Source organism: Chroicocephalus ridibundus, chromosome 1 (assembly GCF_963924245.1).
Source record: "Chroicocephalus ridibundus chromosome 1, bChrRid1.1, whole genome shotgun sequence".
NCBI lineage: Eukaryota > Metazoa > Chordata > Aves > Charadriiformes > Laridae > Chroicocephalus > Chroicocephalus ridibundus.
Genome location: NC_086284.1, coordinates 25,315,751 through 25,342,226, shown reverse-complemented (window position 1 = coordinate 25,342,226; position 26,476 = coordinate 25,315,751). Strand labels below are relative to the sequence as shown.

General features: G+C 45.2%; 2 protein-coding genes across 5 annotated transcripts; one reads left to right on the top strand and one right to left on the bottom strand.

The window, feature by feature from the left end:
- The first annotated feature begins 587 nt into the window (after positions 1-587).
- On the top strand, positions 588-6,012 carry MTIF3 (mitochondrial translational initiation factor 3). 3 transcript variants are annotated; one of them, XM_063331770.1, is made up of 5 exons: positions 588-660; positions 945-1,094; positions 2,638-3,101; positions 4,309-4,454; positions 5,711-6,012. In XM_063331770.1, the coding sequence occupies exons 3-5, from the start codon at positions 2,639-2,641 to the stop codon at positions 5,918-5,920; spliced, it is 819 nt and encodes a 272-aa protein (XP_063187840.1). In that variant the 5' UTR covers positions 588-660; positions 945-1,094; position 2,638; the 3' UTR covers positions 5,921-6,012. The 3 variants fall into 3 exon arrangements, with proteins under 3 accessions (XP_063187840.1, XP_063187847.1, XP_063187832.1); XM_063331777.1 differs by lacking the exon at positions 945-1,094 and having other exon boundaries at positions 594-660; XM_063331762.1 differs by lacking the exon at positions 588-660 and having other exon boundaries at positions 681-1,094.
- Positions 5,911-11,679, bottom strand: GTF3A (general transcription factor IIIA). 2 transcript variants are annotated; one of them, XM_063331739.1, is made up of 9 exons: positions 11,487-11,679; positions 10,430-10,530; positions 9,780-9,876; positions 9,500-9,588; positions 8,455-8,528; positions 7,246-7,329; positions 6,612-6,841; positions 6,464-6,523; positions 5,911-6,204 (listed from the first exon to the last, which is right to left on the bottom strand). In XM_063331739.1, the coding sequence occupies exons 1-9, from the start codon at positions 11,637-11,639 to the stop codon at positions 6,043-6,045; spliced, it is 1,050 nt and encodes a 349-aa protein (XP_063187809.1). In that variant the 5' UTR covers positions 11,640-11,679; the 3' UTR covers positions 5,911-6,042. The 2 variants fall into 2 exon arrangements, with proteins under 2 accessions (XP_063187809.1, XP_063187820.1); XM_063331750.1 differs by having other exon boundaries at positions 6,464-6,520.
- Positions 11,680-26,476: the final 14,797 nt, after the last annotated feature.

Sequence of the window (26,476 nt, the reverse complement as noted above, 5' to 3'; positions counted from 1 at the left end):
GGATATACTTATTTTATATATATATTATATATATATAAATAGATTTATTATATGTATATTTGAGGAGCAGCTGATGGAGCTGGGGTTGTTCAGCCTGGAGAAAAGGAGGCTGAGGGGAGACCTTATCGCTCTCTGCAACTACCCGAAAGGAGGGTGTGGAGAGGTGGGGGTCGGTCTCTTCTCCCAGGTGACAGGCGATAGAACGAGAGGAAACGGCCTGAAGTTGTGCCAGAGGAGGTTTAAGATGGATATTAGGAAAAATTTCTTCACTGAAAGGGTTATGAAGCATTGGAACGGGCTGCCCAGGGAAGTGGTTGAGGCACCATCCCTGGGGGTCTTTAAAAGACGGGCAGAAATGGTGCTGAGGGACCCGGTTTAGTGGTGGACTTGGCAGTGGCTGATGGTTGGACACACACGGGGACACACACACAGACGACACACGTACACGCGGACACACGGGGACACACACGGGGACACGCCTACACAGAGATACACAGGCACAGAGAGGGGCCGGCCCAACCGCAGCCCCGGCGCTCACCGACGGGGCGGGGGAAGGGGGCGGAGGAGGAAGCGGAAGAGGAGGAGGAGGAAGCGGAAGGGCAAGACGCGGCCCCGGCCGGTCTGCTGCAGCGGCCCGGCCCGGCCCGGCCCGGCCGGCAGGTAAGAGCCGCCCGGGGCGGGGGAGGCCGCTGCGGGCCGGGCCGCGGGAGGCCCGTCGGGCCGCGGGGACCCGGGGCCCACCGACACCCCGCCCGGGGCCGGGTCACAGACACGGTCACGCGTGGGTGTCCCCTGCCCGCCCACTGAAACCCCCAGCGGGGTGGGCGGTCCTTCTAATACACGGTGTGTGATGGCGGAGCCGCACGGAGCGAAATGCTCTTACGTGCCCTGTCAAAGGGAGAAAAATCCTTCCTCAGAAAGGGTCGTTTTCTTTCTCTTGTCAGACAGCTAAGGCAGCATTTCGGAAAATTTAAACAAGGAATGAAGGAGAATGAAGGTCAAACCATGTATTTAGCCGATGAGACTTACAATTCTTTAAAATAAGCTGTTATTTTCATTGCTGTGATACTGTTAGAGGCCAGTAGCTGACAAAGGTAAGCCAAGTTCGTGTGAATGACAGAGAAATTAAACTATAATATTTTATAATGCTCCTATGCTGATCCCGCACCTCCTCACCCGGTTTGTGTCAGCTTTGTCCCTGCTGCTAAAATCTGCAGTCTGTGCCAGACTCCAAAACATCCCCGTTTTCAGACTAAGTTTATTCACAGGCGGGTTATTTTGCTTGTTCCAGGGCCAATGCTGATTAGAATTAGAAATAGTTCCTTATCCTGCCAATTGCTTGCACCTTCTCCATGTATAAGTAGGCACATGGATACATGTTTACACAATGACATACATATATATATATATGTATGTATATGTGTATATATAGAGAGTGGAGTCACATTCCTTCCTAGGCAGAAGAAGTCATACTTGCCAACTCCTCTGTTGTGACACATTTTTGGTTTCCTGTATTGCCTTTGGCTTTTCCTGTACTTCCTGGAAATACTCGGCTCGCTATAAACAGGAATGTGCCACCCCAGTGTTAATGTTTGTGAAAAACTGGCACAGTCAGTCAATACTATAAATATCTGATAAAATAGGTTTAAAATTAAGGTGCTGTTTTCACTTTGAAGCATGACTGAATCTGTGGAACTTAAGCTTAAAAGACAGTGAAGACCATTTTATTTTATTTTATTTTATTTTTTTTAAGGTTACTGAAATAATATTAGTGCTTAATCCATAAAAGACCAAGTAGCCAGCTGGATTACTTCCACAAAATGACATTTGGAAAACTGAGAAAAATACAGAATTTGGGGTCGGTGCTATGAGAAGCAAGTTGCATGCTAGCTATGGAAGCGTTTTCAGCCCTGGGATAAACCACATTTTCAAGTACAGTAACGGTCACTTTGTCACGTTTTAATGCCAACGTGAAGATTTTGTCTGGCAGTCTTACTCTGTATGGCCCAGGCGTTGAAATTCCCAAACCTTACAAAACACAGAAGAGTCAGACTGTAGATGTTGGTATGGCTACTGACGGACATCGCACAAACCGCCACTTCATTCGCTGTGTGATTAGGGTGGTTCTGAATTAATGTGGCTTCAATGAAACACTTTCCAAAGAGTATCAGAACCAGGAGGAAAGTCCTAGTGTTAGATACTTCCTGAAAAAAAGCTGGACTGAAAATATTAAGTGTGACATGCCTGTTTATTTGACAACAAATTCTCCCTCTTAAACATTGGCTCCTCTCTATACACAAAAAAAGCTGTGGAAGAGTTAGATACTCTTGCAAGCAGAAATGAACGAGAAGTTTTGGATTCTTTAAAAGAGCTCAGGCTCAAATTTTAAAATACTGAAGAAACATCAAATCTTCATAAATTTTGTTCCTCTGTCAGATTTTCTCTCTGGGTTAAAGCCCTCTGTCACTGTGAAAATACCGTAGATTGTTCAGTCTGTATAGTAACACCAGGCATCTTTTTGAAAGAGTAGTTTTAAGGACTAGGGTTTACCGAACTGGAGTCAAATCTTTCTAATATAACTAGAAGAATCTGACTGAATGGGGGTAACTTGTTTTTTCTTCTTCACTGCTTCCTCAGAATGACTACCTTTTGTGTGATGAAACTTCTATGTCAAGCAATCAGAAATGAGAATAGATACACAAAAAGGTTCATTGGTACTCTTCTGACACAAACATCACAAAAAAGGGTCTTTTCTCCATTCTGGATGATGGTACCTGACCCTAGAAAGTCATCTGTGTTTGGACTTACTCAGCCATTTTGTACAGCTGAAAAATCTCACAGGGAACTGAAAACGAAAGCAGCATTTGGAAGTGTTGGGCGAAGAATTCCCTATCGGATTTTGCACGTGATCAACCAGGATGGAGAGAGCTTAGGAAATATGCACCGAGCAGAGGCACTCAAACTTATGGATCAGCATGACCTGAAACTAGTTCTCCTCCGTGAGAACGCAGAGCCTCCTGTATACAGACTAATGACGGGGCAGCAGATTCATGAAGAACAGCTTAGACGTGCAGAGAAAAAAAAAGCAAGTCCGAAAACAGGTACGTACATTATTGGCACTACAATGCTGAGCACTGTCAAAAATGCTGCATTAAAAGGTGTTTCGGCAGATGAAATCCTCTTACTCGCATTTGTGTAAATCCAAAGCAACGTCGCTGCAGTCTGCGCTATTAAGGATCTGCAGTGGTGAAAATAAAATTTTGGATTACTGTAGTCTTCCACAGAGAAGCCTTCTATTGCCTTCTTAGGATGTAATATTTTGGCATCTGCTGTCTTTTTTTTTAGATCTGTTTTTATTTAAGTGACTATAACTAGACTCTGGTTCCATGAAACTCATTAATTTCTGTTCTTTTGCTAAGGCGTAAAGTGACAGGCAGGTTTTCCAAACTGACCACCAGATACACCAACATAATTTTGTCACTAGTCACGAACCATTCTCTTCCTAGCTTGCTGCTAGGAAGACAAAGTCTGGTGCCATTTCTTGCACGTTTCTTTTTCAATATCAAATGATTTTCAGTCTTTTTTCTTAAGTCAGCCTGCTCCAGCAGTTTAACAAACTGAGTTTGGCAAAGAGGTTTTAGAAAAAGCACCTGACCTTGTATCGTCTTTTCTTCTCCTCAGGCTAACAAAGTATCGGTGCTTTGGGTAGAGTTCTAATTTTAGAGGAGACCACTATTGTGGTAGTGAGTTTTTCTGTTCAAGAAACTAAAGATTATGCAGATGGTAACTACTTTAGAGAGTCATTAAGAAGGAAGAGACCATAAATTGTTCACATATATCACAAGGCATCATCCTTCCAATTGAATATTGCACTTCACCATTTAAGAAAAGAGGCTCGAGCTAAAGAGCTATCTAACTTCCAGGTTTTTACATGTAGGAATTTGCAGATCTTGAATTCCGATGCATACCTGTTTATCTCTGTTAGACCCACATTGTGTGTAGTATGAACAAAATTGTAATTAAAATAAAAATACTTTCAAGACTCCCGACCCTGAAGAGACTTCCCTGTGTGCCTCCAACATGCGCTCACTCTCCCAATTACAGTGGTGAGTGTGAGATACCAAGGAGCCACCTTCTAAAGTGAGAGTGGTGCATGCTGAGATGATGAGATTGGGATGCTCTGTGTATGAGAAAGCAGCATGGGGGAAAGGAGATAAGCAGAAAAAGCACCATGTTGCTTCTAAGAGAGCAACTAATACATGTTTGTCAGCTGTTGAGCCAACACAGTTTTAGTTCTCTTTTAAACAGGGATGGTTCAGAAGGAGTTATCCTTTTCTTCAGCTATTGCCAAGAACGACCTAGAAACCAAGACTAAACAGATAGCGCAGTGGATTGAAAAGAAATACCATGTTAAAGTTACCATCCGGCAAGCTAAAGATAGCAATATGGACATGGTAAGTGGACTCCTGAAAGCTAGACCAATCAATTTCATGAAATAGGTGTACTTGTATTAATTTCCGCTATCCAATACTGACATGCTTTTTTTAGTGTATCATGTACTGCTAAAATAAGTGAAGGTCTAGGTCCCGTGAAAGTAACGGTTGCCCCACCTTCTAGAAATATGGTCCCATAGAGACAACTCAAATACTGTGCTTTCCTAAGAATGCAATTATAATACCGTCATTGACAGCAGAGTCTAAGCAGTTCCTACTCCTTTGCAGCACCAGCTTATTAAACTGGGCTAGTGAAATTTTCCTGTCCATGCCTTAAGCCAGCTCCCTCACTGAAAAGTTTAACAGTATGGTTAAAAAAATAAAAAATCTGCTGTATTTTAGCTAGATTATTTCAATAACCTAACTGTTCTCCTGTGGATAAGGTTAGTCTTTCACTGCTGCATGGAAAACTACTGGAATGATGTTCCAAGACTGGCAAGGTCTATAAATGTTTATAAAATCTATAAAGATGTGAGGGAGCTGGTGGCAGTTTACTATCAAAATTGCCTTGAGACTTGTCTTCATTGTCATTTGCACAAATATCTTTTTTGTAAAGATTCCATGTAAGATGATTTTTTTCTTTTAATGTGTGTAGTGAATTAGATTTCCTTAATTATTCTCTCTAATAAATTTCTGGAAAAAAATTGTGATATCACTTTTTATAGGAAGTTGCATTCACAGGGAAAGGACAGCAAGAGGAAGAACTGGATAGGGGAGGGAGCAGAACATTTCATGACACAGTCCAGATTTAGGCTGTCCTTAAGTTTAGAAGTTTAATTATAAGCTTAAGAGTTCAGCTTGTTATATGAACACACTGTATCATTCAGTTCAATACTACTGCATCCTACGAACATGAGAACAATACTGCCCCTTACTAATGTGCCCAAATCTCGTGGAAGAGGAGGGTGGGGGGGAGTCAGATGCAGTCATAATCACTGTTGTGGACACCTTTAAACAGTAAAACGGGATGAGTCGGGAAATCAACCTAAGTGTTAGGAAATGGCTTAATCCCTCTGGTGACTTTCCTAAACCTGCTTATGAGTAAAGAACAGACAGTTAGGAAAGGACAAGCTGAACTGCTCAAACCAGGACTAGCAACTAGCTTGTTTCAGCTAATAGCTAAAGCACAAGCAGGAGATAGTGTCATTACAGAACAGCCTGAAATATTTTTTACCTGTGTTTGTGCATTTAGTCCCTATTTTTCTCCTCCTTTTCAGTTTGTGCTTTTCGATCAGATTTTGGAGACTGTCTCTGAGAAAGCCACTTATCTTTCCAAGCCGAAAGTTACTAGAGAAGGAGTGAGTACCTGTATTTTGAGACACAAGTCTGACAAGGAGTTGAAAGCACAGAAGATGGAAAAGGAGAAACACAGTACAGTAAAGAAAGATGAAAATGAAGATCTGAAGTCAAGTGAGTTGCATCAGTGACTTTATGAAGAGGTGTAAACAACATTAATTTCTTATTTAAAAAAATAATACTATAAATTTAATAAAGTTATTGTTGAACTTTGCACTGGTCATTCCATGAAGAAAGTTGTCTCAGTTATCCTTTACTGCAGAGTCAGAATTTCAACAGTTGGTATTTCATTTTCCATGGGCTTATCCATTGTCTTGCTTTCTGTCACAACCACATCCTTTCCTGGCTGCGTTTTAGGAGGAATGTAGCCGCTCAGACGAGAGGCTAAGCTCCTCTTAGGACGAGAACGCTTTGCCTGGCAGAAATAAATCCAGAATTAGCAACTTAACATATCTATGGAGCAAAGACTACTAAGGTGGCGCAGGGGAGAAGAAACCAATGAATAGGCCAGCACTGCATTATTTAAATGAGCTTCAGAAATTAAGCATCTCCCAAATTAAGTAGATAGACGGACTGTTTTCCTGGTTGAAGTTACATTCTAAACGACGTAATGTTTACCCTCCTCTGAAGTCACAAGGTATGGTTAAGACGACATTTTCAAGAGTGTAACTTACTTTTGAGTTCAGTTTTCTCTTTTCAGGATCATGAACAACCGCGTGCCTTGCTAGGCTCTGCTACAGTTACAAAGAGAAAAAAAAAAAAAAAAAGGTTTATCATTTAAGATTGTGTGATTCAGATTAGAACAGTGTAAAAAATACATACCTTCATTGCAAATACTCTTCCACAGCCTGGATAATCACAAGAGAATGGTTTTTTCTCCTCATGAAAAGAGAGGATATGGCTTTGAAGGTTAAATACTGTTGTGTAAGTTCTCCCACATCCTTCTCTTGGGCATCGGCAGACATCCCTCTCCACTGCATGTATTTTTTGGTGCTGCTTGAGGTAATCTTTCCGTTTAAAAGTTTTGTAACACTCACTGCAAACTATCGGCTCTGAATGGGAGAGAGACAGACAGGGTATAAATTAACAGCTTCTTACAGGAGCTCAGAATCAAACCCTAGTAGTGCTCTAGAACAATGCTAAAATCCACATGAAATACAAGTAACTTAAAGACTGGAAGAGAATAACACAGTATGAACTATCCAGATCCCAAGAGTTATATTGTACAATTTCTCGTTGACTGGATCACAGAGCAAATTTAGTATACTGAGCAGCATTTTCATCAAAGGTCTAGCCAGTCACAACCATTTAACCAATGAAGCACTAGTAAACAAGTTTGTCTAGACACAACAAGTTGATGAAATGAGCTCAGCAAGGACTCCTCTTCAAATGAGCAGTTTGTTTCCTATTTGTTATCAAAAGTTAAGTTCTATTTACTAAAGCATTTGGAGTTTACCTGTATGACTTTCTTTATTATGTTTCAGAAGTTCTGTCCAAGTTTTTCCAGTAAATGAGCAGTTTTCTTTCTTGCATGTATAGCCTGTTGGACAGGACAGATGTTTACAGTCACTAAGATTCTGGCAAACACAGTCCAGTTTTACAAGGGGGAACTCCACTATTACAATTTTAAAATTAAAGGCCAGTATTCCTCCTCTCCTCCCATACTGCACAGTAATGGGACAAGAGACAACAGAAACTAATTAGAACATGAGAAAATCCTAACAGGTTTAACGAAGAAACCCTGTATCACTGACACAAGCTGTCCATAGAGCTGTGGAATCTCTGCCCCTGGAAACAGTCAAAACTTGACTGGACACAGACCTCAGCAACCTGGTCTCATTGACCCTGCCTCGAGCAGGGAGTTGGATCAGATGACCTCCAGAGGTCCTTTCCAACCAAATGACTTTAGGAAACTATGTGTCCTTGCTTCAGTAGAGCTACTTCCTCACCAGCCATACACTTTCACTCACACAGATGAAAATAACTGCAATAGTACCATTCCATCAAGCAGACAGATGTTTTTTAAACGAACCACAGAAAGTCAACACTCTTTAAACAACTATGAACAAGCCCCCATCTTAAGAAAGGAATGCATTACAAATCGCAGCTTTCTGGATACTCTCCCTAGTCTCTTGAATTTGTTGTTGGTTTTTTTTCTAGCACTGGAAAGCTGAAAGAACAGATAGGAGTGTAGCAAGATTAGCTAAAACATACCTGACCACCTTCTGATGATTTCACTTAAATACCTTTCACATAGGTACATTAATAACTTTAAAAATGCAGGCTTATACGGTTTTGCCAAGGCTTCATAGGAAATCTGTGGCAGAACTGGCAATTGATCCTAACCTCTGGAGGTCTAGACTAGTGCCTTAACCATTAGCCCATCTCCAGAAAAAGGATTATTGGCAAGGAAGCACATCAGGAGAATAAACCACAGCAGGAATCCTGACCTCTGCCACAAGTACATTGTAACTGAACCCTGCAATGCCTTGCAATTGTATCCCATTTGGCTATTCAAAACAGGTGTTCTTGTTCTTTTCTGTCTGGATGACTAGGCCCAGAACACTTTCATGTCTGTCATACATCCCTGCATACTCTCTGTACTGGAAGAAGTCCTTTTTCCTTTGCTAAAACATAACTGAAGCAAGAAGAAAAACTGTATTACCTTCGTGTGTCTTCTCGTGCCGCTTTAGTCGACTTGGAGTAGAAAAGTACTTTCCACATCCTTCACTATTACATCTAGGTATAAAATACACTGGTTTGATTTCTTTCACTGCGTCTGCATATTTTTTATTCTTTATGTCAAGAACAACTAAAGCGGACAAAATAACCCAAGTTTCCCCTTGCCTAGAGATCTGTTCTGTCCCTCCCCCGCCTTGTAAAAGTAAATTCCATAGTATGTTTTTAATAGAGGACTCTGATCCCCTGGAGAGTTAAAACTACAGTATGATTTCTACGTATACAGCAAGTTAAGCTTTGGCTAAAGAATCAAGCCTCCTATCATCCCTACACAGTAGGCTCTTAAAACATAAGAGAGAGAGAAAAAGCGGAGGGTTTAAGTGGCTTGTAGAGATCTAGCCATCAGAGCAGTAGCAGAGCACTAGCAGTATTTTTGCGCCTGTCACCCAGCCATACTAGTGCACTTCACTTAAGTGCAACACTCCTGTAAAGCGTGTTCCACCTGTAAGAAATGCAAGGCTGAACTTCGCTTTCATCAGATCTATACTAATGTGTCCTGTAAATAACGGAGTTGCAATGCACAGCTTCTCAGATTGGCATCCAAGCCTCTCACCTTTTTTAAGCTACTACTCACTTCAGTATTAGCCAAGTATCTGCTTTTTACTGGAAAACAGAAGTAGCTACATTTTTCATTACTGTGCAAGCTCTTATGCTTGTATTTCAGACTCTATGAACTCAAACTGTTTTGGGGTTTTGGTTTTGGGGTTTTTTTTATTATTCCTGTGAACCTGTAGTTAATCCTAAGAAAATGGCTGGAATGCTGAAGTTACAGAGCACCAAGACTGTTGCTCAAAACAGACTACTAGGCAAAGGACCAATATGAGAAATGTACTTGAAGCCATGACTGCAAATTCATGCCATTTTTTTTTTTTAAATGCTACATCAATTAAAAGGTTGAGAAAAGGCACCTGTTTTCATCAAGGGTGTTTAAATTGAATTGTTAAAGTTCATTATTAAAATTATCCACCTACTTGAAGGGAGGTTCATTGGTGTGGTGACACTGATGAACTTTAAGTTGCTGATGTTTCCTGAAAGACTTGTTACAGCCTTCAAAGTCGCACTATTTAGGAAATTGAGTAATCATTAGAGGCCAAAAAATGACAGCCCAGTCCACATGTGTTTGCTGAAATCCCAGTCGCAGTATTTGAACTCATACAAGTACCGCATAATAACAAGTTGAAATACTTCACTAGATACACAAAAAGGAGCTTGTTTAGCCTCCACTTTACAATATCAAAGGTAATTACTCACCACATATTGCTTTTGCTGATTTTGATGCTTGCGCTCAATGTGCTTCTTTAAGTTTGATTTTGTTCCAAATTTCTGATTGCATCCGTCAGCTGTGCACCTGAAAATGAACTGCATTTTTTATTATCCCTCTCAGTGATTTGGTTCCTAGGCAGATACAGAAATCATTGGATAAGACAAATACATGAAGAATAACCAAAACTCACAACCCAAACATAAAAATTTGCTTTAAAGACATGAAAAGCCAGAGGCTGTTACAATCAAAAGCCACAGGAAAACTTATCAGAAGAGATTCTTAATAAAACATGTAAGAATTCCTAGCTCCTACTCCATGACATGCAGCTATTAATGACTTAGTAACAGGAGATAACTGCCCTTCCTTCTTTTAATTCTGTATTCTAGGGAGAGATCTACCCATTTCTTTAAGCATCTATTACGGATCACTGCCAGATAGGGGGTTTTAGGCTAAGGAGATTCCCCACGTCTCACCCTGTGTGCACTGTGATGAGTGTTGTGAGTACTGTTGTGGCAGTACTCATGATACCAAAGCTAGGCAGGCATGCTCTGTACCAGCCACATACCAGTTTTAATTCCACTTCGTTTCCATAAAGACATGCATAATCCATTTTAAGAAATAAAAAACTTGGCCTTACTCAAAGGGCTTTTCCCCAGTGTGCGTAAGAAGGTGTCGAGCACGGTGGAAATCTCTGGTGAAACCTTTACCGCAGCCTTCATAATCGCAAACATATGGCCTCTGAAAGAGAGGGAGGGAGTTGTTCAGAGATGACACCCCGCACCTCTGGGTGCTTGGCTGTTTCCAAGAGGCTGCCTTCAGCAGGCTGCACTGGTGACAGTATTTCAGAATATTATGGTTTGAGGAACCCACAAAAATTTATTGTCATCTGATGACCCCTCCCCACCCAGGAAGGGGAATCAGGGAAAAAAAAACCAAACAAGGAAAGCTGAGGGTTGAAGTATAAACAGGTTCAACAGAATAAGTCTAAGCAGTTAACATTAGTAATACTAAAGAACCAATATTGATACTGATACCAATACAACATATACGAGGATTATCCTTGGCCCATTCTATCAGCAGGAAGCTGTGCGCTCCCAGCAGTGGACACCAAATGTTGGGGAAGGGAAGGGCTCAGGAGTCTGGCACTGGGGCAAGAAGTTCTCAGGATCGCAACCATCAAGGGAGAGAGAGAATTTTGCTGCAAATTTTCTAATTTATATTTAATGTGACGTTCATGGTATGAAATAACTCTGTTGCCCAGCTTGGGTCAAGCGCCCGGGTCTTGCTCCCCCTCATCCCTGCATCTGGTGAGCTCGAAAACACCGAGACCTTGAAATCCGCATATCATAGCTGGCTATAAAGTAAATATATTCACAAATTAAGACACTAGAGTCTTCTAAAATTACAGTTTTCCCAAGCATTAGAAGAGAAATGACTGAAAAGCAAAACTACCGAAAGATAAATCAGCCCCGTGTCGCTCAAACCAGGGCACAGCCACGACCCACGCAGCTCCCCCACGCTGTCCCGGGTACCCCGGGGGGTGAAGCGGGCTCCCCGACCCCCTGGGGATCAAGCCGCGCAGGCCGCCCGCCAGGCCCCTCACCTCAGGCGCCCCTCACCGCCGTCACCGCCGGTGGGGCGGCCCGAGCGGGAAACCCCCGTCGCTCCCTCAGGCCCGGCCCGGCCCGGCTCACCTCGCCCGTGTGCCGGCAGAGGTGGGCGTCCAGCCGCCAGGCCTTATTGAAGGTGGCGTCACAATCGGGGAAGGAGCAGATGAACGGGCGGGCAGCGAGCACAACCCCACCGCCGTCCTGCTGCCCGCTCCCCGCCGCCGGCTCCCCGGCCATGCCGGAAAGCACGTGACCGCCGCCGCGCGCGGCGGGTAGCCCCGCCCGCCTCCTCCCCTCCGCGTGCGGGCGCATGCGCGGTGCGGCGGGGCCATGGCGGGGGTGGTGGGTCTGCACGGCCCGCTGTCAGCTCGGGGGCTGCGGCAGGGCCCGAGGGCTTGATCCCGAGAGCAGCCTGGGTCCGCCGTCCCGTCTCCGTTACCTCATGCGCCAGGCACAACCCCCCTGTTGGTACCCCGTGTGGAGCCACCTCACACGGCTGAGGAGATCCGGCCATGAGCAGAGAAACATGGAGTTGCCTAGGTCAGAAGGGACCTTTAAGATCGAGTCCAACCGTTAAATGTAACACTGACAAAAAACAGTACTGAACCATGTCCCTCAGCACCACATCTACATGTCTTTTTAAAACCCCCAGGGATGGCAACTCAACCATTTCCCTGGGCAGCCTGCTCCAATGCTCGACAACCCTTTCGGTGAAGAAATTTTTCCTAATATCCATCCTAAACCTTCCCTGGTGCAACCTGAGGCTGTTTCCTCTTGCCTTACCGCCAGTTACCTGGGAGAACAGACCGACCCCCACCTCTCTACAGCCTCCCTTCAGGTAGTTGTAGAGAGCGGTAAGGTCTCCCCTCAGCCTCCTTTTCTCCAGGAAAAACGACCCCAGCTCTCACCCACTCCTCCTAAGACTTGTTCTCCAGACCCCTCACCAGCTCCATTGCCCTTCTCTGGACCCGCTCCAGCACCTCAATGTTTTTCTTGTGGTGAGGGGCCCAAAACTGGACACAGTACTGGAGGTGGGGCCTCACCAGTGCTGAGTATAGGGGGATGATCACTTCCCTACTCCTGATGGCCACACTATTCCTGATACAGGCCAGGATGCTGTTGGCCTTCTTGGCCACCTGAACACTCTGCTTCCTCATGTTCAGCCAGCTGTCCACCAACGCCCCCAGGTCCTTTTCTACAAGGCAGCTCTCCAGCCACTCTTCCCCAAGCCTGTAGCGCTGCATGGGGTTGTTGTGACCCAAGTGCAGGACCCGGCACTTGGCCTTGTTGAACCTCATCCAGTTGGCCTCGGCCCATCCATCCAGCCAGCCTGTCCAGGTCCCTCTGTAGAGCCTTCCTACCCTCAAGCAGATCAGCACTCCCACCCAACTCGGTGTCATCTGCAAACTTACTGAGGGTGCACTCGATCCCCTCATCCAGATCATTGATCATTGCACCATCTGCTCTGCTTTACACTATTTGAGTTGTCACATGAGCTTTATTTTAGGAGATATTCCCCACCTGCTTCAATTCCCCCCCACAGAGTGAGCGTGTAGGACAGAGGGAGAAAGCTGGAACAGGACAGCAGCAAGGGAACCATCCCAGGGAATAAAACTACCATCCCTTCTTCTGTGTCCTGAGAGCTGAGAAAGCCTAAGCAGATGGCAGTGCTTGGAGCAGTCTAGGGAAATGGGGGAGGAAAGATGGGGAGAATCAGGAGCAGGAATGAAGCCTATGGGGGCTGGAAAGGAGAAGGGACTCATGAAATGAGATGTCAGGATTGCCAAAGGATGAGCACAGCATGCGGAGGGGAGAGAAGCTGCTGGGCAGAGCAAGGAGTTCGTGCCAGAAGCAGACCCCTGTGGCACTGGGGGATGTCTCTTACCTTGCTCATCTGTAGCAGGATTAAGGGGAGGGCTGAATCAGTCAGACCCTCACAAAGCAATGGCAAGAAATCACCTTATTTTCAGAAGGGAAGTCAGCCTGAAAAATTTTCAGCTTTTAACAAATACTAACCAAAACACTTAGAAGAAAACATTGCTATGTTTTTTGTGTGTCTCGGAATTGCAATAAAAAGCAAACCTGAAATTTGAAATTTAAAAAAGAAGTTACAAATCTTTTTTTTGAGACTTTGCCTGTGAAAACATGATATTGCCTCAGGTCGCTAGCACAGGTAAGGAAATAACATGCAAGGGAAAAAAATTTGGAAAATGTTGCTACGGGCTACAACCGAGAATAAATATTCATCATATAGGATTTTGCTCTATGCAATGCCAGTTATAGATTTCAGCAGAGTTCTCTGGGAATTTTAATCCAATTTTGGAAATACATAAATAGAGGATAACTCCAGGCCTGAGGGATTCTCATTGTGTTGTGCTGTTGACGTCTTCTGAGGTGACTACAGAGGGAGGATTTTGAAGACTTCTATCAGAGCTGGAAAGAGCAGTGGGTTACGTTTCAGATTTGATCTTTGTATTTTGCACTGTGGGAGGTGGAAGGTAAACATTCTGAGAGGTAGTTCATTCCCTCAAGAAAAAAACTTACACAACTCCCTCACGCGCCCTACCCCCACAGGGTAGTAAATCCCTCAGACTTTGATTAAAACTACTCCTTTAAGCTGGCAGGATCTACCCAGAGTCAAATATCAATCCAGGAAAGACTTCACATAGTGCCGTGGATACTTATTTCCGTCCAAAGAACTGCTGGGTGAATGGGCCTTGTATCTTTGTCTACCAAAGGCTGTTTCATTTTCCCACCCCATTGTTCTGCTCTAGGCAAAGTTGTATTTACTTCATTTTCAAGAACAGCATTTCTCTTTAGGCAGCACCATTGAATCCAAAGATCTTATGTTTATGAACGTTACACAGAAATTATTTCAATGTTTACTAATATGCACATAAATATGGTTTAAATGTACTTACAGAATAGCTGTGGAATTGCAGGAGCAATTCCCCCGCATGAGAAAGTTTGCAAACTGAAAGATGACTTTTTCCTATAGACTTATTGCAAGCTAAATATTGGCTGTTTAAAGCACCATATCTAAGATCTCTTGGCCTGGTCCATTGGAGGTGGGATGCAGAGTGGCTGTGACTTAAGAATGACGCTAACTACTATTTATGTGTTTTTAGCTGGTCCCTGCAAGTTTTGAGACCACAATTGCAATTGCAGTGTCAACAATCCCACAACAAGTCCAGACAGATGTCTTAAAAAAAAAAAAAAAAAAAGCTTTTGGCTTTCCAGAGTAAGTGGAGAAATGGTGTTGAGCAGCTCAATAAAGTTGGCAATAGCTGTCAAGGAAATTTCCTGCAGTTTGTGGATAAGTTCCTCGGCTATGCATGGGGAACTGTCACACCAGGTAGGATGGAAGTGAAATAAAGCAGAGAAGTAATTCTAGCATTTCTTATAAATCTGAAACTTTGAGCTTTTTATTAGCAGAAATGTGAAAATATCGCTGTGGCAGATGTGCTGGAAATCTATGCTAATATGATCCATAATCATTCCAATGGATCACATGATTGTGTAAGACAATTAATCTGTGTATGACAGCAACAGATAGATCCTCTCTCACGGACAAAGCAAACATGTAGCTGAAAAAGACCTTTTCCCCTCTCGGCAATATATACCTTAAAGCATGAAAACAACAAAGGTTTTTTGGTAGTTGTTCATTTTTACACAGTTGAAAAGGACATAAACTATTGTCTGATTATTTCCAAGGCTGTGAGGAAGCTCCGGTAGCAATATTTGAAAAGATAAAAATAATGTACCGCAGTCAAATGTTTTGGCTTTGATACTTGCAATGGGTGATGCTAACATGAACTCAAGACATCATTTTCTCTAGAAGCTCATGGGAAATCAGAGTAAGTATGTCCTTACAGATATTTGCTCCACCCATATACAGCATACTGTAGGAAAAGACATTGGAGATAATTCGTTATTTGTCTATAAAGGCTGTGAAAGAAGTTCTCAATCATTTTTCCTCGTCAGGATTCAGGATTGCAGATAATACTCCATTTTGGCAATGTTGAATATGTAGGAGTGTTGAGGCATATCCCCACAGGATGATTATTTCCATAATTTTCAGTTGAAAGGATGTCAAAATACTACCCAGATGTCGGCACTCCTGCAAGACATTTAGTGTGAATGCGTTCTTGGAGCTGCTATGTCCTTTGAGGCTGGCAAAGGGACACATCTCCTCAATTTTATGCCAATGCATTAATTGAAAGGTAGCTTACAGGAAATGTAACCATTCTCAAAGGTTTCAGACTTGACGGAAGGGGATATGGATAAAAAGAATCTGTAATAAAGGCATATGGATAATAAGAAGGAGGAATACTGTACAGTAAGCGGTCAGTAAAGCTCTTGCTTCAGGAGCCTGGCATTAGGAAATTATCTACACCCCAACCTAAATTCTAGTCCCTGAAATTTCTTAAAAATTGTGGAATGAACTACTTTTGTCTGCCCAAAATGCAGCAGTGAAAGTAACATTTGTTTGGGTAAGCAGCTTTGAGAAGATTGAACTTACTAAATGTTATGTTAACCTGAACTATCAATTGAAGTTATGTTCAATTTTACAAATACAAAAATTGTTATTTGATTAAAATGCATTACAAGGCATCCAAGTTTCTTAGTACCTTTTTAATTAGTAAATTTTAAAATGTTCTAACTGAATTATGCATTTGTGTACCACAGAAATGTACCACAAAGGATGGGGGGGGGAGGAAAGCATGCTACATGGTGGAAAACACATATTTCCTTAACACAATCCTTAAAATGACGTTGCATCTGTTTGCCCAGTAATCATCCCTTATTCCCACCAAGAAGGCAGCCTCGATCGTACTGTTCTGCATAGAATCATAGAATCATAGAATGGTTCGGGTTGGAAGGGCCCTTAAAGATCATCTAGTTCCAACCCCCTGCCATGGGCAGGGACACCTCCCACTAGACCAGGCTGCTCAAAGCCCCATCCAGCCTGGCCTTGAACGCTTCCAGGGATGGGGCATCCACAGCTTCCCTGGGCAACCTCTTCCAGTGCCTCACTACCCTCACAGGAAAGAATTTCTTCCTAATATCTAATCTAAATCTACCCTCTTTCAGTTTAAAACCATTACTCCTCATCCTATCACTACATTCCCTGACAAAGAGTCCCTCCCCATCCTTCCTGTAGGCCCCCTTTAGGTACTGGAAGGCTGCTATAAGGTCTCCCTGGAGCCTTCTCTTCTCCAGGCTGAACAGCCCCTACTTTCTCAGCCTTTCCTCACAGGAGAGGTGCTCCAGCCCTCTCATCATCTTCGTGGGCCTCCACTGGACCTGTTCCAACAGGTCCATGTCCTTCTTGTGCTGAGGACTCCAGAGCTGGATGCAGTACTCCAGGTGGGGCCTCACCAGAGGAGAGGCGGGAGAGGGGCAGAATCACTTCCCTTGACCTGCTGGCTATACTTCTTTTGATTCAGCCCAGGATGCGGTTGTTTTTTTGGGCTGCAAGCATGCATTGCTGGCTCGTGTTGAGCTTCTTGTCTGCCAGCACCCCCAAGTCCTTCTCCTCAGGGCTGCTCTCAAGCCATTCTCTGCCAGCCTGTATCTGTGACTGGGATTGCCGTGGCCCAGGTGCAGGTCTTTGCACTTGGCCTGGTTGAACTTCATGAGGTTCATGCATGCCAGACACAAAATTGTTACTTGGTACCAGACTTGAGCCCTAGAGCACTTGCCAAGACCAGCCCAGGTTGTAAGTGACCTCAAAAGATCATCTGGTCCAACCTTTTGTTGCAAAGGGAGCCTAGCTGAGATTATCTACCATGTTGTCCAGTTGTGTCTTGACAAAAGTTGATGCAGCAGAGGGGATAGAAAAGGCTGTTCCTCTTAAGGGTTTGCATCCCGTGGGATTACTATAAACAGAAATGCAAGAAGTCCAAAACGTGAAAAGCAATCAAGAGAAAGCCCCAGAAAGCCGGCTGCTTTCCATGTTAGGACGAATGTGGATGAGAAGAGCTGGGAGTGGGAGAAGGGCCATCGGGCTGGTTCGCATCGAGGAGGATCAGCCCAGCCACGCTGTCTGCTGTATGACTGCTCTAATCTTCCCTGCCATTTTCCCCAGCTCCAGCCTACTTGCAAGGTTATATGGACCCCAGCCCTCTTTTCCTCCTCATGACAGTAATGGCTTTACTCTCTCCTTCATCAGAGCACGGGCCATTCCTCTTTCCCTAAATGACAAGCTTGTCCCATATCTAAAGGCAAGTAGATGAAGCACGCGTGAATTATGCAAACAGGATGCCAGAGGTAAACCACGGTTGGGATGTTTCCTTGATCTCTCTGTTTCCAGAATTATAGCTAGCTTGTAATTGTGCCAGTGTCCTCAGGAGCCCTTTCTAGGGATTTCTGGGAACCACAACAACATGTTAGGAAGAGGATGGAGTTAATCAGTTGGGCTTTCCTGCTGCTATATTCAGCCTAGCAAGCTGCCTCCGACAGATGTTTCTGCTTTTAGACCACAAGGAACTTTATTGACTGGCTTTCCCTGTGTTCAAAAAGCATGTAAAGCTATCAAAGACTTGTTTTGCATAAGAGCATTTGCTTATCAGGTGATGTTTTTCTATCTCTGGCATAGCAGATTTTAGTGAATCTCTCAATAGACTGATCCCCCAAGAAAAGAAATAGGGAAATCTGCATTACCTGATTTTCTCTTCTGCCTGCGGGAGATATAGGCTGTAAGCGATGGCAAAGTTACACGGCAGAGCTGTGTGGGGCAGTGCCCAGAGCCCTCTGCTCCCCAGCAGTCCTCCCACCAGCTATCCTGACCTGCCTACTATGAATAAAATTTCCTGCATGTCATACAAACCAAATTCGAGCCAGCTCCCAGGTGTTCCTTACACAATTGAGGCCAGTCAGTTAATATTGCTGTGGGGTCTTGTATCTCTACCCCTCTCCCATGGCTTGCAAGACAAGATGGGAAGCTCGACTCTGTGAGCACCTGTATGAGCTGGCTCCCTGCAAGCTCTTTTGCAGGGGAAAGGAGGGCTTGGGCACAGCTCCTCTGTGGGCTGTGTGGTGATGAAGGACCCCTCTCCTGGAAAACACCTCCTCCCTCCACTCCTGCCCCTACCTCGCTGCGTTCGCCCGGAAGGATTTACCTACTGGAGCATTCAGCTCACCTGGCTGTTAGACAGGATCAGACAAGACCAGGTTAAAGCGAAGTGGCCCCGATTCTCTATTTCACCATCGTTGTCCCCTGAAGTGAACGAAGTTACTCCTCAGTCCCCCAGCACCACGCCAGGAAGGAGCTGCCTGCCCAAAGGACCTCGATGGGGTTATCAGTCCTCCCTGGCTCAGGGCACAGCCAATTTGCAGGAGGGACATAACACCCAGCATTGTGTCTGCCCTACAAATGGTGCCTTTCCTGATCAGGAAGGCACAACTACTTGCGCTCGCAGCATTGGCCTCTGAAGGCATTGCATTACGTGGGTCAATAAGGACAGCAGTTACCTATCTCACCAAAACTGCAGGTGCAAAATTATGCCTGCAGCCATCTGAGGCCATAAAAACAAGGCATCCTCCAAAGGCAGGTTGCAACAGAAGCTGCCCCACAGTAGCTGTACAAGTCCTTCCTCTCCCGGCCGAGCCCTGCGGGGCGCTTCTCCGGCACGTAGCCTCTTCATCTGGAAGAAGGAGAAACACAATTCCACCCGTCCTCTCCTGGCAGCAGTGGCTAGGAGGGATGGTTATTTTAGTGGACCATAACATTATTGTAATAATTGCTGCTTCAGCAGGCAGAATTATTAGCCTGTCAGTAATGCGTTAGACAGCAACACTTGTCTCAAATGCCTGTTAATTATCTAAATAAGCAAATTTGCTTCCTTTCCCACCGTGGTCACTGGTCTCTTGTATCATTCGTGCAGCCAAAGCTGTGATCTTGCAAATACCCCTGCATGCAGTTGTTATTACAGGAGTTGTCTCGTCAAAGCGCAGAGAGGCTGCTGATGCGAGGAAGAGATGCCGGACTAGTTCCCTGGGGCCTGATTCAAATCCTTTTGCTATCAGCAGGGAGATGCTCCCAGTCTTTCATGGCTTTGAATTATATCCTCAGATAGTAACTTTTTCCAGGCAGGAATTTTGCTTCAAACATCTCTTGAATACACTTGAGAGATCTGGCAGCTGATAAAATACTCAGCCTTAAGCCAATACAGCCAGTGGAGCCCCTGAATGTATTGTATTTTTTTATAAAATAGAGTTTTTCTCCCAGGGAAAGCAACAATCTGATATGCTTTCTTGTCTAGAGTCAGACCTGCAGTAGCTTTTTAGTTACTCTGAGACATCCGAAACCTGAAATTGTGGCTTCCAGTGTAGGGTTTTGAGGCTGCAGATATCCACAGGGCTTCAGTGCATGCCCTCTGCCAGGGTTTGCCCTCCCCTCCACCTCCCCTGCACTCCCCTTGCACCTGTCCGTGTACCACCATCACCTCCTTTAAACGCCGATGGACTCTGCTCCAGCGGGCAGGGCTGCCCACCTGCTCTACCTCATGCAAGCCAAAATCCCAGAAGAGTGTCTCTCCTGCCATCATCGGTCAAACAATGGGATGGCTTGCCTGCAAAACCCCTGTCCCCCAGTGTCCCCATCACCCCAGACTTTCCCTGGGCTGCTGTGCATGGGCTGTGACAGTGAGGTCCCCGTCTTCAGAAGAGCATCTTCAGAAGGTACATTGGTGCCTCAAGGCTGCAGACCCCAAGAAGATGCATCACAGAAGCAAATCCCACGAGGCGAACATGGGACACGATGGCAGCTGCTGGCGTGGGTACAGCATCCCTTGAGCAGGGGCCAGGTGACCCCAGGTGTGGCTGGTGGTGCACAAGGAGCCTGGAAAACATTGTCCTACCAATTTGAGTCATCTCAGCAGTGTGCTGGGAGCCAGCCCCTCTTTGCCTCCCACCTAATGAAGGACAGAGAAAAGGAAGTTCATGGCTCTCCATCAGCCTGCACCCAAGTTAAATGCCAGGTAGCCATTCAAATTACTCCCTTTTTGGTTCAGGTCTGCATGGAGGCTGGAATGCAATGGCTGCTCGAGGAGTCTGAGACAAGGAAAACCCAGAACTTGTCCACAGGGGGACCGTTTTATACAAATCTCAAAACATGAGGTTTCTCACAACAGTATTAATTTTATTCAGGGATGTTAGCAAGAGCATAACAAAAAACATCATCAAAATCCAGGTAAATTTTGCCATCTAAAAAGGATATTTACCTTCCCAGCTGTGGCTGGTGACCCCACAAGTGCAGAGCTGTAGGGCTGCTGCTCATTTGGGGCCGTAAAAAGAAAACCCTGTGTGTTTAGTGAAAGCAAATAGAGCCATCTAGTGACAAGAGCAATGCATTCTTCATTTCATGCTGTGAAAGATCTTCACAAGCCCCCCAAAGCCTGTGTTGGCCACCAGGACAACAAGGCATGGGCATGGGCAGCCCCTCTCCCAGGTGTGCACATGGCTGACTCTCACGAGGTTCACACCACTGGAGCTTTGCGTGGTCCTCAGAAAAGCTTTTGGGAGTGGGGACAGCAGCGCCAAGCAGAAAAGGCCGCTTTGGTCATCGACAAGGTCTGGGTTGGGGAAGAGCCTGTGGTGCCTTGTAGGCAGATGGGGGGGCCAGGCGCAGGCAGAGCTTGGCCCCGGCCACACAGCAGGCAGATGGTGCTCTCATGTTTGTTGGGAGAAGGAGCGTCACCAAGCTGATTTTGAGCTGCTTTAGCCAAATGAGGAAAAATTCAGGACAGAAGAGATGCTTCTTAGAAAAGAAAAAAAAATATCAAAATGCTTTGTTTCAAAAGATGCACGAATTTTATTTAGAAAAATAATTAAAGGATTCTAGAAATTGTATCCTTTTTAAATGAGGAAATATTTGAGAATGGCATTGCCAGTGACCAAAATAAAACTCTTCCATAATTTTTTATCACTAACATTTTGAAAAATGCTGAATTCTTGGCAGGGGAAGCATTTTTTTTTCTTCTTCCTTTTCCTCCTCTCTTTGTCTAGCACATTCCTCTTGTCCTCTCAAGAATTCACACAGCTCAGCTCCTTATCAGTCTAGCTAATTACATTACTGCACTTCCCAGCAAATTAAGATCCAAAGCCTGCCGTTTTACAGTAAACTCTCCAAAGAAAGGGATAATGAGGTTACTTAGCAGGTTTTGTTCCTCAGGTAATTTCCATACACTTCTTAGTTTATAAAGTGGGAGATAAGGTAGCCACCATAGCTTTTATGTTAGCCTTCCCAAGCATCGTCCAGGTCTCCTGGCATTTCTGGGAAGGAAGGGATTCTCCTGCTGGAGACCCAGAGGTGAGACCATTTGCCACAGGTTAGAGAGAGACCAAAACCAGCTCTGGCCCTGTCTCTGCTGCAAGCAAAGCAGAGTCACAGACCAGCTGGGTGCCTTAGGCTGTATCCACACAGCTCAGTGATGGACCCCCAGGGCAAGGTGGTTGTGTCCCAACCACAGAGCCCTCAAGCCTAGTTCTTCTCCTTACCCCATGAGGCTTCCCCATGGCCAAAAGACAGGATTGTCACCTTGTCCCAGGAACAGAAACCTCTTCAAAGCACGCGAAATGGGTGCGAGCTGCACAGCAGCCCATCAGAGCAGTGCTTTCATAGGACAAGGTTGGAACTACCTGCAGGAGTGTGGCATGAGGCTGTCTGAAGATGCGGGGCTGGGACCACCACGTCAGCTGTGCAGTGAGTGGGCTGGTCGCCACCAGCATCACCCTGGCTCAGGGCAGGCGGAGACAGACTGAACCACACCAAGCTGTGCTGGGAGGGGGGAGGACCTGAACTCTAGTTTTGCAGAGAAATTCCAGCTATAAAGCTTGAGTTGACTCAGAATGGAAATAAACCCAGCACCATCTGCAGCACAAAAGACCCCAAAGCAAAACAATTTGTTTGAGGTCAACCTACATGTTTGGATTAGCCTCTGGTTTCTGCTTTACTTTTGAAAAGAAGAGGGCAAAATTTTGCTTTTGTTGTTCCCACAGAAAGGTTTTCTTTCCATCGGATGACACAGGTCTTTGGACTTTTTCTACTTAATGATTTGTTCATACCTGCAGTCCCAGCCAGGAACTCAGCACTAGCATTCTGGTTGTTTTGCACATGTCTAATTAAGCCAAGGTGAAATGCGTAGAAGTAATGAGCTACCAGAGTGAAGGGTGTGGAAGGACAAGAAGGGCAGTGTGGTCATCAAGGGAGCAAAAATGCTTTTGTACAGGTTTTAATTTCTAAAAATAATTCCCTTCTGATGAGTGATTCCTTGCCACTATTACCTGATTATCGTCAATCTCTGCCACACTTACCTTTGTTAGTCTAGTTATGCATTCCTCTTCCCAGACCCTCTCAGCTCCCTTTGTCCATTTGTGGGTGAAAAATTCACCCACATTTTGTATCTCTTCATAAATCTGCATACTAAAATCTACAGCAAGAGGCTGTGCTACGTGCTCGCCCAGCACTTAGCACAGTAGGGTTTCCAGTCTCTCACTGGGCTGTTATAAATAGAGCGCAAGTGCCTTAACGGCGCATGGTTCTCCCTTACCCTCTCATCTGAAGGTGTTACTCCGGTCACGGTTAATCGGGTATGAACCTGGGAGCGACAAGTTGGTTCACTTGTTTAATCACTTAAGTTTAATCACTTTAGAGTCGTGTCCAAAGCCTGTAGCTGGCCCACAGTGCTGGCTGTGATACATAGCCAGGGTCAACCTTTCATTTAAAGGCCTAATTCTGAATGTATTTGAACAGAAGGCTCTCTGTGAAGACCTGTTCCACCAGACCCTCCAAGTGCTGGAAGGTGGACAAACATACGCTGTGCTTTCTGCAAAGGACTCCAAGCAAAACAGTTTTTTCCCTTAGCAGGACATGGCTTTTCCCTACTGTAAAAGATCTGGAGGGGGGTGGGGGGGTGGGGAGGACTATAGAGCTGAGTCATTTAACTTTGTCTCTTAAGATAGGTCTCCTTTCCTCCTAAAGAGAACTAACTCTCTTTATAGTTTTTAATTGTAATTAGTATGTCTGGACCACATTCCTTTCTCTCTTGCATCTCTCCTTTTGGCCATGCTGCTCCTCGGTCCTGCTCACTGCCATTGCTTGTGCCATCCGAAAACGCACGCCTCTGTGCCACTTGGGTGCCCATCAGAACAGACCGATGCTCTCTGCAGCTCCAACCTGAAGTGTCAAACACCCGACGAGCCGCTGCCGAGGAGTGGCAGGGAGGGATGGCATCCGGACAGGGATGTTAGCGTGGGGAGCTGCAATCGGCTCAAGGAGGGTCTGCAGACAGAAGAAGAGATAGCATCAATTAGCTAATGATACACAGGGGGGTCAGTTCAGGTGTGCTCACCCCCCATTTCTTTATGAATCATTCGATGAAGAATTCATTTAGAGGCACATTTACATATTTGCCATACTCTGAAGATGCCATGCCGCTGAACGTGTGCACGGAGACAAGTTGCGACTGTTTGCAATTGCCCTCGCAAAACTGCCTGTTAATTGAGTTCATCTATTTCTTTTCTGTATTTCAATACATTGGCTGGCCAGCGGCTTTCAGCTTTACCTTGCGTTTGAAACAGTCCTGCTAAATAGGTGCCCGGTCCCTAATTATAGGGACAAAAGAGCAACGTTTCAGAGCCCAGCACAAACACCTTTATTCAAAATTCTCTTAGTCGAGTCCTCTGTTTTCAAGGAAGAAAATCACGATTAATTGATTCCTGGGATCCAACTCGCTGACCGTCCCACTGAGCCCAGTAAAGCCGTACCAGTACAAGCCAGTTTAAGCAAAAGAGTCTCTATAGGCTCCAACAATGGACTCTCAACGTATACCCCCTCCCCCACGCAACTTCTGAAGCTTGTAGATGGTTTCACTGAAGTTTTATGACAACAACTAGGGAAAACAACTTTGGGAACTAACATTGCCCAGCAAGACACAGCCTGCGGCATGTTTTTTATGGCCAAGAACTCGCAGCGTTCCTGGCTTCATTTCCTCACCGCTCGCAGCAGTCCCCTTTTATGGCAGGGCTGTCCCCCCCGTCCCCTGCCCCCCGATGCTCAGGGGAGCATCACGGGCTCAGATGTGGTGAAGCCAATGACTGGGGCAGCAGAGAGATGGGATTTGAAAACCTACATGAATTAAAACAAGGATAATCTGGGGGAGGTAACAACAACTAGCTTGCTCTTGCAGCCAGCATCATTGAGGCACATCCCTATTGCCCAGGCAGGGCACTTTGAGGGGTGGGAAGGGCTCCATCAGCACAGGGCTGGGACCGTGGGCAAACACGGAGAAGCACCATGGACTTATGGCTTCCAGTGTCTGAGCTAAAATGCTAAGAACCGGCTTGATCATCTCTGCCCAGCACTGCCCTGTGTGGTCCTCTCCTTGGGGCCATGGCAAAAGTCACAGTCTGCAGATGCATGAAAAGCTGCTGTCACTGCTATCACTAATACCAAGTTTCTTGGGCTGGTAGCCAGGGTTTTTTCCTTTTCAGCAGGTACTTTATAATGTAACAGTCCCGTTCACAACAACAAAAAAAAGGAAATACAGGAATACATTCTCAAAGAAAAGGATTTGTTCCTAAAAAGTCAGTGAGGTTGGTAGAGGACCAAAGGGCAGGATCTGGCCTGCAAAGCCTGTGGTGAGAGCCATTGGTAATGAAAATGCAGCATTTTGGTGGACAAGGCAAGACCTTATGGTTCTGAGAATAATGCGAGAACCTCAGAAACCAGAAACACACGTCAGAGCTTATTTTCTCCCAAGGTGGTTGAACATTAACAAAGCCTACATCAGCAGCAGCGCTGTGTTGCTGGCAGGAGGGGGTTTGACGCTCGCTGCAAGGGGCCTTCCCCTTCTTCCAGGCTTCTCTGGTGTGTCACTTCAGCGTGATGTGTCAGGCAGGCCGCAAACCTCTGCTCTTGCCCTCAGTAGCTGGGATGGTTAGGTAAATCCCAGGCCAGCCAAAATCTGGAGGGAGCACACCTGAGCTCTCCTGAGAGAGGAGATGGCTGTGGCTGAGCTCACCTTCCCCTGAGCAGGGATTTCTGTGAGTCGTAACATTTTTTTGACTCCAGCCTTTACTAAATTTGGCTGTTCCCCAGTCATTTTAGCCCAGATTTTTCTAGCAAGTAGGGCTTGGCATTTACAGACATGCTGTCTATCCCATGAGAATTTTACCTTCCTCATTTGCCAGAAAAGAAAGTATCATTTGTTGTATGAGTCTGGGAGACAAGCAGCAGCTTGTAGTTTCATTATTAATTATTTACCATAGAAAGCAAATTTCCCCATCTAGGAACATTTTATTTTCTTCGTGGACAGGAGATGATAGGGTAGTGAATGGCCACTCATGACAGGAGAATGCAGGAGTGACGCTGCCATCCCCGATGGTTAGGCAAAGATGCATCCATTGATAAAAAATCATTAGAAATCACTTGTCCGCGCAGGGAACCCTTTTTGTGATGTTCCCATGCAGGAAGACAGCCTGGCAGTTAGAGCCACCCTGATGGCACTGCCCATGTAATGGTATGCTCTTTAGCATAACAAGCTTGACTCAATCCAGACATGTGAAAATTATCCATCTACTCCCAACTTAAGCCTGCCCTGCCTGAGTTTTAAGTTCATAGATAACTTGGCAAAAGCGTGAGTCAGTCCCGATGAAACCATCCTTAGCTCTGTTACACTGTAAAACCCCAGGCCAGCTGGAAATATTTGTGTTTGAGCTCACAGGGAGGTGCAAAAGCTCCTTGATGATCTCATGCTGCCCGTCTTTCCCCTTTCTTTTGTGTGTGCCAAGGCAGGAAGACTTTGTCCTCGGTCAGTGTTAGTTTTGATCCCTTGGATGACAGTGGGAGGATGGTGGGTGCAGCTGGGACAAGCTGCATTTCTCTGCGGGCATCTCAGTGCACAGCTGCTTTTTGCACAACATTTTTGGTGTAAGAAATCCTGGGAAATGGTTTTGCTTCTGTCACAGGGGCATGGAGGGACCAGAGTTGATGGCTTTGGCCAGATCTTCCACCACTGTAAATAGTCACAAGCTCATTTCACCACCTGAGATACATATTTCCTCCTGTA

What these genes read in the sequence shown, in the direction of transcription:
- MTIF3 (XM_063331770.1), top strand. Translation starts at nt 2,639, where the DNA reads ATGACTACCTTTTGTGTGATGAAACTTCTATGTCAAGCAATCAGAAAT. An exon ending in AAAAGCAAGTCCGAAAACAG is followed by an intron (nt 3,102 to 4,308) that starts GTACGTACATTA and finishes TCTTTTAAACAG; the next exon opens with GGATGGTTCAGAAGGAGTTA. An exon ending in AAGATAGCAATATGGACATG is followed by an intron (nt 4,455 to 5,710) that starts GTAAGTGGACTC and finishes CCTCCTTTTCAG; the next exon opens with TTTGTGCTTTTCGATCAGAT.
- GTF3A (XM_063331739.1), bottom strand. Translation starts at nt 11,639, where the DNA reads ATGGCCGGGGAGCCGGCGGCGGGGAGCGGGCAGCAGGACGGCGGTGGG. An exon ending in ATCAGCAAAAGCAATATGTG is followed by an intron (nt 9,589 to 9,779) that starts GTGAGTAATTAC and finishes TTTCCTAAATAG; the next exon opens with TGCGACTTTGAAGGCTGTAA. An exon ending in TAATAAAGAAAGTCATACAG is followed by an intron (nt 6,842 to 7,245) that starts GTAAACTCCAAA and finishes TCTCCCATTCAG; the next exon opens with AGCCGATAGTTTGCAGTGAG.